Source organism: Microsporum canis, genomic scaffold (genome assembly GCF_000151145.1).
Source record: "Microsporum canis CBS 113480 supercont1.4 genomic scaffold, whole genome shotgun sequence".
NCBI classification, from domain to species: domain Eukaryota; kingdom Fungi; phylum Ascomycota; class Eurotiomycetes; order Onygenales; family Arthrodermataceae; genus Microsporum; species Microsporum canis.
Window position 1 is genome coordinate 1,673,466 of NW_003299166.1, and position 11,251 is coordinate 1,684,716.

Here is an 11,251-nt window from a genome sequence, read left to right on the forward strand (position 1 = left end):
ATACTAGGCCTGTGGTCTTCAGTCTGGTCACAATGTCATTCAAAGGTCTTGGTATTATCAGAAGATTGTCAAAGGAAAAGAAATATACCATTCCTCAAAATTGGATTCTCTCTTCCTTACTCCGTATATACGGAAGATCAACCGCCATAATTACTATAAGCGTTCATGATCGTACAATCTCCTCAGGAGTTCAGTGTGATTACACCACTCATATCCTGCCATTCAGTGGACCTCGGGAATCAATGCGCGGATCTCTCAGCTATTGGCTCGAAAGACAAATAGTTCAAGCCAGTGGCTTAGAACTGTGCATACTAATGCAATGTTGCCACATCCATTATTGTCAGCACGTAGTATTCATCTCGTAATATGATGAAGATAGCCAAAAACGAGAGGCCTCAAAATTGAGCTGCTTGTTTGTTTTCTCTTCCTCTCGAAAGAAATTGGAGCTTAGTCATTATTTAAGCAATATAGAGTCATGTGACCATTAGCGGCCCTACGTAGATCCGAGATGACGGTCTGCTTTCCCAAAGGGGAAGTCCTCTTTTATATGTAGGAGACACTTTCTACGGGGTAAAAGGCATACCTTTAACCACCAACCAAGCGGCCTTGCATATACTCATTATGCGCGGCAAAGTCAACTCTGCTTCCCGTTCATGGAGTGGCCTCCAGTGTCATAAGAAGGATAATGTCTATCCACGCTCGCATATTCTCGAAAGGTTTTATGCAAGGCAACATATTGCAGTCTAGATATTAGGTCGCAGCAAAGCGGGAATTTGATGTAAGTGGATTCTTAAGCTATTCGATAACTGTGTATGTAACAGGCGTGCAGCTATTAGGGAATACTCTACAGGTCTGTATCGAGACAAAAGATGCCAATGTGAGGGTAATGAATTGACCTCATTGATGCCGACCTCGGGGTAACGACATGCTACGACCTGGACCGCCTTCAGTTAAAGGATATATATATGTTTGTTATCTAAACCTCTCGGCCTGACATTAACTAAACATCGGACTGATGAAACCCTAAATAATAATAATTTGTAATAGGCAGGCATTGTAACTAGTGCTCTTGGGCTCAGCCATCCTACCACAGGCAGATTTGGTACATACGGGTTTTTCCTCCCATTGCCAATTCGGCTCCGTAATCCGGCTGCTTTTCCCCATATGGACATTGATAGATGTGGGATCTTTTCGAAGGCAGTTGATTGTTGTACGCGCTCCTTAACGGCGAGCAATACCTTGCCGAGATGGGTTTTTTCCATGGCCACCGCCAGAATCCGTTATAGAACCGCTTATCCGATACCGGATTCCGAAGCAAGCTAACGGATACAAAGTAATTGGATTATTTCGACTCCAATCCCTGGCCAATCGCTAGACCCACGAACGACACCCGGAGTCAAGGATTACTGCTTATACCTGTTTGCAAGAGATTGATATTATGTGGAGAAAAGACTGCCTATAGATGACCTCGTCGAACTTGAATTTCTTGCTTAATAATGGCACCAAGGGTCAACAAGCTCTTGATAAGGGGCTGGCAGCTCCGGGTTATCGATCCATCTCTGCGGCCTGTATAACTATCTCGTAATCAGTGTGTGCTGTTGATAACTTAACTATATGCAGGATGCAACCTATTTTATTTGCACACATCAGGCATTAGGATAGGCTGTCGCTGCAATGTGGTAGCACAGAAAATAGGGCAAGCCGGGGTACTTCCATCTTTGGCTGAAATATCATTCAAGGCGACATAAAAACAAAATGGCGCATCCGGGGCCATTTGATAGTCTCGACATGCTTCAAACCTGCCCTTTCCGCTGTCTCTATGAGTTTTTCGGTGCTCCATATTTGGAAGCGATGCCTGTAATGGACGATCTCAAGAAGTGTCTCCTCCCCTTGCTTATTCCTTCGTATGACCTCCGTGTCCATTTCGCCTATGTGGATTCCATTTTCCACATACTCATGGTGATGAATGTTTTTGAAGACCAACGGTTGCTCCTTGCCAATCTCATCCATGCACTCCATCGATTCGTCATAGGTAGTTGGAACTTTGCCATTCTCGTAAGCTTCAGCTACTTGGAACTCCAAGAGAGAAATGTGCGCTCGTCCGCTTCCGGGGCATAGTAGCTGGGAGATATGCGAGAAGAAGTTATTGATATCTACGTCACGTTCGAGATAGCCGATACCCCCGTCTGCACACAGAACCAGGCTTACTTGCTGTCTGGTTTCGTAGAGAGAAGGTTGCGCCAGCAGGTCGCCAGCGTCGCCTTCAAGCCATAAGACTGTTCCGACACTGGCTAGTTCGGCGCCCCTTTTTTTGGCTCTTTCCAGCATGGTTGGCGACTTGTCCAATCCAATGAAGCTTGCATCAGCCAGGTCCTCGCCGGCTTTGGCAGCTTTCAGAGCGATCTTTCGGAAAATGCGTCCCGAGCCAGCTCCCACGTCCAGGACGACGGTGCGGCCTGGGTGGGGATCTAAAGCTCGATTCTGACGGAGGAGCTCCCGAAACATATCCCAGTACAGAGTTCCATCGTCGAACCCATCAACTTCGATATCGAGTGCCGCGTCCAGTGCTTCTGCCATGTACGTGGATTCGTAATATGATGTATGGGGGACATCTTTCTTAAGGGAGCCGTTGGTCATCATCTTTAATTCGAATTGTGAGGATACACAACGGAGCGAAGAGAAAATCTTAAGAAAGTAATCGCGGCTGGTGTTTGATTATCTTTAATCTCAGACTCCTAACGAAGACTTCAGTAAATGTTTCACTATCAAATAACTAGGACCCAATCCAGGTATATATACTATGTAGTAAACAAGATTGGCCATTTCTCAGCCATGTACACTCATCGTACGATAGTAACTACGAAGCTTAATGTTCGGGATGAATCGACCCATATCCTTTTTGACTAAACTTCACTAAAGCGAATATGCCTGATTCTCAAATTTGAGAAATCAATCTGTGGAGTACTGTTGATAGTTATATACTATATATAGCTTATTTTTGAGCGCTCTTATGCTTCTTTCGCTCCATACATCGCCTAATTGTATCAATTTTAAAGGCTCCTGTATTTTGGGTCATCCTATCTATACGCCTCGTCCTGTAGTTACTGCATAACTACCCAAGCCACCAAAACCTGCTGAAGGGCTACTTGATATTTGCCACTCGTAACATCACAAACTTGTACCTGTACTATGTATGTATCAACTTGCAGAAGATTATGTGATGAATCTACTATGGAAAATAAAAACCTTAGAGATACGTACGTAGCATGCAGGAGTACCAAGGTGAGTAATAATTACAAGCCATCTTATGCTTCCTACTATGTAAACTTGCTTCCAAGTGCTTCCCAGTGCAAGCTCCAGGCATAAACTCGGAAATAAAGAATGTAACGAGTGACAGTGTATCTTTAGCATATAATTAAAGTTATGAACTCGTTAAATATATTCATCCGATACTCATTTTCCCCTTCAACCTCCCCTTCACATAAAGCCCTGGGACTCCCACGCACTCTCAGCGATATCTGCCAGCACATCCCGACCAATAACAGTATCATTCTCTTCCCCGCCATCCCTTGGACGACGAAACATCTTCTCGAATGGTATGACAAGGTCGCCGGTAGCTCTTGTTATCCCTCCCTCATGCACTGCATGAACCTCTTGTATTACTGTGCTCGTTGGATAGTAGTGTCGGGTTATAGGACGAAGTGGTGGATAATAATGCTCCCAGCGCTGGAATATTATCTGCGGTCTCCGCTGGTCGATTTTGGCCGTGATGACGACCAGAGTACGAGATTCCTCCGCCTCGAGCCACCAGTGGGCATCGATAGCCAGCTTACTTATATGCTCCGATAATCCTGTTTCAATGGCGATAGTAGGCCATTTCTCGCGTACTAGCTTGAAACTGCCATCAGGTTCTTTAGCAGAAGTTGTGCTAGTAACTTGGGCCCTACCAGTATCGCGGAGTACTTTCTTCAGGCCCATGCGATCGATACTGTCCGAGATACACTTCGAGAGTGCCTGGCTCACAAGTTCGTGTGGTTCAGTAACCATGACCTCAATGATAACAATTCTCTCTTGGATATTTAGAGTAAACCGTGGGCATTTATCGTGATAGAAGTGGTCCATTTCTTCTAGAAAGGTAGAGGGTATGGATGTTACTATTAGAAAAGGGCTCTTAGAACTATCTATACAACACTTCCTCGCCTGGGTATCTATAACACAGTCTAACTTCTTCATATTGGTATATTGGATCTGTGGAGTTCCTTCAGGAAGCCCGATCAATAGGTCTGAATAGGCAACACATAATGGAGGTGTTTCTCTGCTTGCATTGTCTTGGTGCAACATATTGCATTAAGAAGACTTAACACGATGTCTTTGTTGTGTATTTTATGCTGGGTGTATCTCGTGTACTCGGGACTGAGGGCGCAGGCGTACGGCAGGCAGTTGTAACCGGGTTATATGGTGGGCAAGTTATAACCTGCGCTAACTTACGTCAGACTATAACTAGTATTAACTACAGCATTGTGGATATCAATTTTTCATTGGGTAAGAACAACATCTTTAAATCTTTACGCAGGAGTAGTATTATATTTAACCCATCCACTGAAGCTGGAAACCTGGAGGAATTAAAGTAACATATCTGCCTCTCTCAATTTTGCTGTCACTTCCAATTAAATCTGATTCTGTTCGCTTTTGGTATCACGCTTTGGGCGAGATACCGTGGTCATTGGTAAATCTCTTGAGGGCTTCCTCAGAAAGTGGATTACCCATCCAGGAGTAGTCGGGCACAGCTCTACGACGAGGCGTGGTTTTGATGCCCTTTAGCCGTCTCGTGATGGCGTCAAGGTCCACGCGGAGATAGTTCGCCAGGAAAGCACCTATCTCGGTGTTCTCGTGAGTACCGGCAAGAGCACGGGCGTCCTGGGGGGAAGAGGCGTAAATATTGACGTTGACAGCTAAGATGAGCAATATATTAGCACGATAGTCATACAAAACAAGGTAGAAACTGAAAGTGACTTACGAGTGTGGCCATGGGTCGACCATCCAACTTGTGCCCTTTGACTGATGAGATCAGCAAAGCCTTCCTCTCCGTTTCGAACAACAGAATCAATCTCTCGATCTGACGCATCGCGAATTCCTAGGCCGTCCGCCACTAACTGGCGAGCAATGTTGCTATCGCCGCCGTGACTCTCCAGTACCTGCCCGAGGTATTCGGCGGAGTGGGATGCGTTACCGAGAATATTTGCTCGTGCCCTATTGGCAGACAAACCACCTGTTTCGTGATCTGAGGTGCTAATAAGAATTCCAGGGGTAGAATCGTGCTTGAGGAATTCCAAAACGGCAGCAAACGCTCGGTCGAAAGCGACAACTTCATGAACTTGGGCGGCGGGATCATTGCCGTGACCAGCATGGTCAATACGTGAGCCTTCAATCATGATAAAGAAACCTTGATTACTATCACGCGTGGCATCACTCAAGGCCCTAAGGGCAGTACGAGTCATCTCTTCCAGAGAAGGATACACGTTATTCTGATATCGGCGGTCAATCTCGAAGGGAATGTTGTTATCGGCGAAAAGTCCGAGGAGAGGGAGCCTAGCAGCTGATCCACCATTCAAGCCATCAAACCCTCTACGATCACCGATATATGAAAAGCCTTTGGATTTCGCAAGCTTGACAATGTCCTTGTTATCGTCACGGCAGCCTCCAGAATTACCTGGAAGGAAGTGGCATCTCCCCCCTCCAAGGAGAAGATCAAGCTGGCGGCCTAGCGGGTGGTTTTCTCCAATCTCCTGCTCCGCGATTAAATCTTCGTACGAGCGCGAGTTGGCGTGGGCGGCAAAAACAGCGGGAGTTGCGTCTGTGATTCTAGTAGTGGCAACCAAACCAGTCTTGTACCCAGCAGCCTTTGCACCCTCCAAGACAGTGCCGCAAGGAGTGTGGTCAGGCAGTACAGCAATGGCGCCATTATAGGTCTTCTTTCCACAAGAAAATGCAGTAGCTCCCGCTGCGGAGTCCGTAATTGGGTTGTTGGACGATCTCGTGCGTGATTGGCCGATAAGGTAGCTGTCCAAGAAGAGGACGTTCTCAGCACCAGTCTGCCACTGGCGGAAGGTTCGGGCCATATCGACACTTTGAGGGCCCATACCATCAGACACCATGAGGATGACGTTCCGCTTGCCGGATGGTATATCCCTACGATGCTGGTCACCAGCAGCCTCAGACGCTTCAACTTGGGGTAAGACCGCCATCATGGTGACGATAGCAATCGCAGCGGCAGCGGCAGTCTGTGACCAGGAGAGGAGCCCAGCGCGACGCCGGGTATAGTTATTCGGAGCCATTTTGTAGAATTGCTTGCTAGGGCGCTGCAAGAAAGAAAGCAGATGGCACTGGGTGGGAGCCGAATCAAGGTACTCGAGCTATTGCACTGGGCGTGGATTCAGGATGGGACAGGGCAATATATATGTTGTACATGTATGTAGCTCCTCTGTTGCTGCGATTATCCCCTTTCCCTGTTCTGGCCCTGCCTACCTCTGTTCCACGTGCTGCAATAATGCCTCAATTGTTGATTCTCCAGCATGTAAAAGACAAGGCAGATTTTACAGGCAGCAAGTAACGGTTGCCATGATTATCAGACAAGGGGATATTGCAACCTAGCTCTGCATCTCCGTCCTCCCAAGGCATATACAACCGTCAAACCCCGCTTTCTGTAGACATATATCCTTTTCCAAGAAACATGGGAGGGATATTCCGGGCGCCTCGGCCGGGCATAATTCCCTACTAAGGAATAAGACATTCACCACCGTCAGTTCTCCATGGTGCCGAGTCTGATATCAAGAAAACCAATACCTTCAGTCCGCCAATAGGCTGGTTGCGGGCTGCCATGGTGATTTCTTCGTCCTCGGCTTAAGCAAGAAGTCCCATATCCGCTTGATATTCCGCCCTTGGCGCTGGATCCGTCTTGTGGGTAAGCTCTTGGGTATAGTATATATACCACTGTCATATAGTTAGGCTAATTGCAGCACCCGCTTATTTCAACACAGCATGACGTCTATCTTCGCTATGACTGGTGCTGGGCTCCAGAGGTGTGGGATGCCAGGCACTAGATCTCCCGAAAATATCCCTGGTCCACTATATACAGGGTTGATATATCCTAGCACCTCACTAGGTTTGAAGTTCCAGGTATAACTGACAGCGCTTCCTAGCGAGATGACAGAGCGTCAAACTTAGGGATACCATCGTGTTGTCGCCAGTTCAACGCGGTAATGTATCAGTAGACAAGACACCATTAGAACAGAGACAGAGAGATTGGGACAATATGAGTTGGATGTTTGATGAAGTTCGAAGTTGGTGGCTTTTTTTCACCTCCCAAAACCATGACGTAAGCATGTGTCAAGCCTCCAAGCTCACTGCTTTTAATCAAGGGGCCGTCGGTTACAGCAAACTCCCAGGCTATGGGCCTAATGACTGAGCATGGCGCAGAGTTGCCCGTCGAACCACCCGCCCTACCGGTACAATGTGAGTTTTGTGGCCGTTGTTGGGCCAGTTGCCTAGCTGACCGCACATGAGCGCTGACATGTCTTCGACATAAGCTACGACAGGCAACTTATATTGTGCCTAGCACCGGCCAGCGTATACACGGCACTCCTAATCTATCGCCTGAGCAGGAACACGACGATGAGCGCACACCATTGCTCCAAAGAGACCCTTATTCTGAGGATGGCGGACACAGACCTAGGGGCTGGCTACACCGAGCGGCGTCCACTGTTGGCAGGCTATGTTCATTTATGCGGTCAGAAACAGGAAAAGGGATCTTGAAGTGTAGCATTGCATACCTGCTGGGCACGATGGCGACGTTTGTTCCAGTGCTATATCGGTTTCTCGGCCAGCAAGGTGGGAAGCATACGGTTGCGACTGTCACCGTGTACTTTCACCCTGCCAGGACCAAGGGCAGCATGATTGAAGCACTAATGTTAGCTATCATCGCCTTTTGCTATGCGGCCTTTATTTCAATTACCAGCATGGGTGTTTCGGTAATATTTGAGGATGTATTCCACTTGCTCCCCCTTGGCCATGCGATTATAGTAATTGTCTTCTGTGGCGGCGGACTTGGTTTTATTGGATGGGTGAAGCAGAGGCGTGGGAACCCGCTCGTTAACGTGGCATGCTCTCTTGCTTCTCTAGCTATTATCACTGTCTTAACAAAGGAGGGATCCGTTCAGCGAGGAGATTTGTCCCTGGCCAAAATCTACCAGGTCTTCAAAATGGTTATCATGGGGGTAGTGGCTACAATGACGGTCTGCTTTGTAGTCTACCCCATTTCTGCAAAGAGCAAGCTGCGTCAAACCATGGTTGAAATGACAGATTCTCTCTCCGATATGCTGGAGATTATCACAGAGAGCTTTATATACGGTGGATCAGGGCTGAAGAGCGGCCTGGAACAGGAGCCTTTCCTTGATGCCTCAAACAGAAATAAAGCAGCATACTCAAAGATGGAGAAGCTCCTAAGAGAAGCTAAATTCGAACATTATGTCGCAGGCACGGAGGTGGAATACCAGCTCGAGCAGAAACTAGTCCGTTGCATTCAGGACATCTCTCAGAGCATCGGTGGCCTTCGAAGCGCAGCCGCACTTCAGTTTCAAACCTTGAACCAAATTCAACAGACACCACGGGAAAGGAGCTCTTTTGATACCTGGCGATCGCCGCGCAACATTTCTCCGCTCCCTAGCCTCCGTAGGCCTGACACGATGTCTAGCCGCTTTGACGGACTGCAGACGCTGCCACATTCTGGATTGATACGCTCTTCCGACCGCCCTCAAACGGCAGATAACGATACTGAATTTATCCAGGCGCCTGCAGATATCTTCGAGAGATTTATCGTCCACCTTGGGCCGTCAATGGTATGAGCTCTGCTGCCTAGCTGTAATTTGATATACGTATTTTCTCTATACTCCTCGCAAGGACTAACTCGCGGATAATAGAACTCGCTGGCTTACACGCTCAAGGAGATTCTTGGAGAACTTCCTTATGGCCCAGCTCCGGATTTCAAAGTTACAGTCAATAGCAAGTTCAGAACAAGCCTTGATCGTGCGCTCGAGCTATACCGAAGTTCTCGAAATGATGCTCTGAATATCATATATAACCAAAAGGACGTAATAATGGCGGGGGGAAAGCCTCTTGGAGTTGAAGCCGACTTAGAAGAAGTAGCCGCCAGCTGCGGTCACTTTAGTTTTTCCCTCCTAGAGTTTGGCGAGCAACTTAAAGAATTTCTCAGTATACTTGACAAACTTCAACTGGAGGCTGAAGAGCGGCCTAATGGGCGCTCATGGCGTTGGATTAATCCATGGGCATCGAAACCCAGTGAAGACACGAATATAAATCCTTTAGATACCGGTTTGTTTCCCTGGGTTCTTTTCTCTTGTATAATTAATCATGTTGTCCTATAAGTCACCATACTAACTCTTATATTCTAGAGAATTCGCTTGATCATACCGGTACAGATAAGAGGGTTGCCGGTGCCCAAACCTCCATTATTAGGTACACTCTCAGATACAGGTTATGGAAGGCGCTCCGCGTTTTCCGACGCGATGACACGAAATTTGCCATCAAAGTTGGTGCTGGTGCAGCGATATATGCTCTTCCATCGTTCATCCCGGAAACTAGGCCAATATATTTCGCCTGGAGGGGAGAATGGGGCTTGCTGTCGTATATGCTGGTGTGTTCAATGACCATAGGAGCGTCAAATACGACAGGTTATGCTAGATTTTTCGGCACATGCCTTGGGGCCCTTTGTGCCCTTGCTAGCTGGTATATGGCTGAAGCGAACGTTGTCTTTCTTGCTATATTTGGTTGGGCGATGTCCCTTTGGACGGCCTATATAATCATAGCGCAAGGTAAAGGGCCAATGGGGAGATTCATTATGCTCACTTATAACCTGACTGTTCTATACGCATACTCATTATCCAAGGAGGGCTGTGATGATGGCATGGACGAAGGCGGAGAAGATCCAGTGATTGCTGATATCGCCCTTCACAGAGTTGTGGCCGTTTTTTCTGGTATTTTATGGGGCATTATAATCACAAGGGTCATCTGGCCTTCCAGTGCTAAACGGAAACTAAAGGATGGCTTGAGCGTTCTCTGGCTTCGCCTAAGTGTGATCTGGAAACGCGACCCATTATCTACTATGATCCGAGGAGGGCCAACAATTCCATATTTCGATGTGCAAGAGAAAATCAAGCTGCAGCTTTTCTTGAACCATCTCGATTCACTTCTGGTTTCAGCAAGGTCTGAATTCTCCTTGAAACGACGGCTTCCAGATGCTGAATATAGGGTGCTCCTCGCTGGGACCAGGCGGCTACTGGATGCCTTCCAAGCCATGAATCTTGAAATAATGAAAAATCTCACTGCCTCTGAAGGTGAAGCGGCCATGTTAAAATACACCTTGCGGGAAAGAATGCAACTATCCGCCAGAATAAGTCACTTATTGTCCGGTAAAGTCCCTCGCATTGTTTACCTATAGTAGTTTTCATATAAATCCGATCGATTCTAACTTCACATACAGTTCTGGCATCATCAATGAAGCTAGGCTACGCATGGAATGAGGTTCTTCCAGACACTGAACATGCCAGGGACCGCCTTCTGGCCCAACTTCACCATTTCCGGGGTGATAAACAGGCCTCCCGACTAACAACTGACGAAGATTATGCTCTTCTGTATGCTTATGGTATGTCAAATCCTTCTGTTACTTGTATTTAGCTATGATAGCTGACATAAGAGTGACAAACAGCACTTGTTACTGCTCAGCTATCGGCAGAAATTGTCGTGTTGATGGAAGGCGTACGGAAGCTATTTGGTGCTATTGATGAGGATGATATCACTCTTCAGTGATAATTATTCCATTTACGCCATTTTTTTGGTGTTGAACTGATTTATACCCCCTGGTAAATGCTTGTTTTGGCTAATTGACGTCATTCATATTCTACGATTCTTTGCTCCCAGTTATATAGATAGTTTGTTATCAAAGCCTGGCTGTATTAGGCCTCTTAAGAAAAGTATATAAACATTAAAATTTATAAATGTAATGCTTTATATAATATATCAAAGTACCCATTGAACCAATTAACATTTCGCAGAACTAGTACGAGTTTGAACTTTAAATAGTGGCAGACGGTTTGCATCCATCCATATAAAAAACAAGCATAATTGTGAACCTGCGGTTGTTTGATATCTGTCTTGACGCTCGAATCAGTCCGGTATT

At 46.7% G+C, this 11,251-nt stretch overlaps 5 protein-coding genes across 5 annotated transcripts; 1 reads left to right on the forward strand and 4 right to left on the reverse strand.

Annotated features, from left to right (window-relative positions):
* Positions 1-950: 950 nt before the first annotated feature.
* Positions 951-1,262, reverse strand: MCYG_04622 (uncharacterized protein; the record flags this gene model as incomplete). The annotated part of the gene is made up of 1 exon (XM_002846839.1): positions 951-1,262. The coding sequence occupies one exon, from the start codon at positions 1,260-1,262 to the stop codon at positions 951-953; it is 312 nt and encodes a 103-aa protein (XP_002846885.1).
* Positions 1,263-1,734: 472 nt separating this feature from the next.
* On the reverse strand, positions 1,735-2,640 carry MCYG_04623 (uncharacterized protein; the record flags this gene model as incomplete). The annotated part of the gene is made up of 1 exon (XM_002846840.1): positions 1,735-2,640. The coding sequence occupies one exon, from the start codon at positions 2,638-2,640 to the stop codon at positions 1,735-1,737; it is 906 nt and encodes a 301-aa protein (XP_002846886.1).
* Positions 2,641-3,477: 837 nt separating this feature from the next.
* On the reverse strand, positions 3,478-4,341 carry MCYG_04624 (conserved hypothetical protein; the record flags this gene model as incomplete). The annotated part of the gene is made up of 1 exon (XM_002846841.1): positions 3,478-4,341. The coding sequence occupies one exon, from the start codon at positions 4,339-4,341 to the stop codon at positions 3,478-3,480; it is 864 nt and encodes a 287-aa protein (XP_002846887.1).
* Positions 4,342-4,695: 354 nt separating this feature from the next.
* On the reverse strand, positions 4,696-6,335 carry MCYG_04625 (repressible alkaline phosphatase; the record flags this gene model as incomplete). Its single annotated transcript, XM_002846842.1, has 2 exons — positions 4,696-4,952; positions 5,018-6,335. The coding sequence occupies 2 exons, from the start codon at positions 6,333-6,335 to the stop codon at positions 4,696-4,698; spliced, it is 1,575 nt and encodes a 524-aa protein (XP_002846888.1).
* Positions 6,336-7,448: 1,113 nt separating this feature from the next.
* MCYG_04626 (conserved hypothetical protein) lies at positions 7,449-10,881 on the forward strand (the record flags this gene model as incomplete). Its single annotated transcript, XM_002846843.1, has 6 exons — positions 7,449-7,512; positions 7,564-8,894; positions 8,976-9,387; positions 9,468-10,484; positions 10,556-10,717; positions 10,781-10,881. The coding sequence occupies 6 exons, from the start codon at positions 7,449-7,451 to the stop codon at positions 10,879-10,881; spliced, it is 3,087 nt and encodes a 1,028-aa protein (XP_002846889.1).
* Between the last annotated feature and the right edge of the window lie 370 nt (positions 10,882-11,251).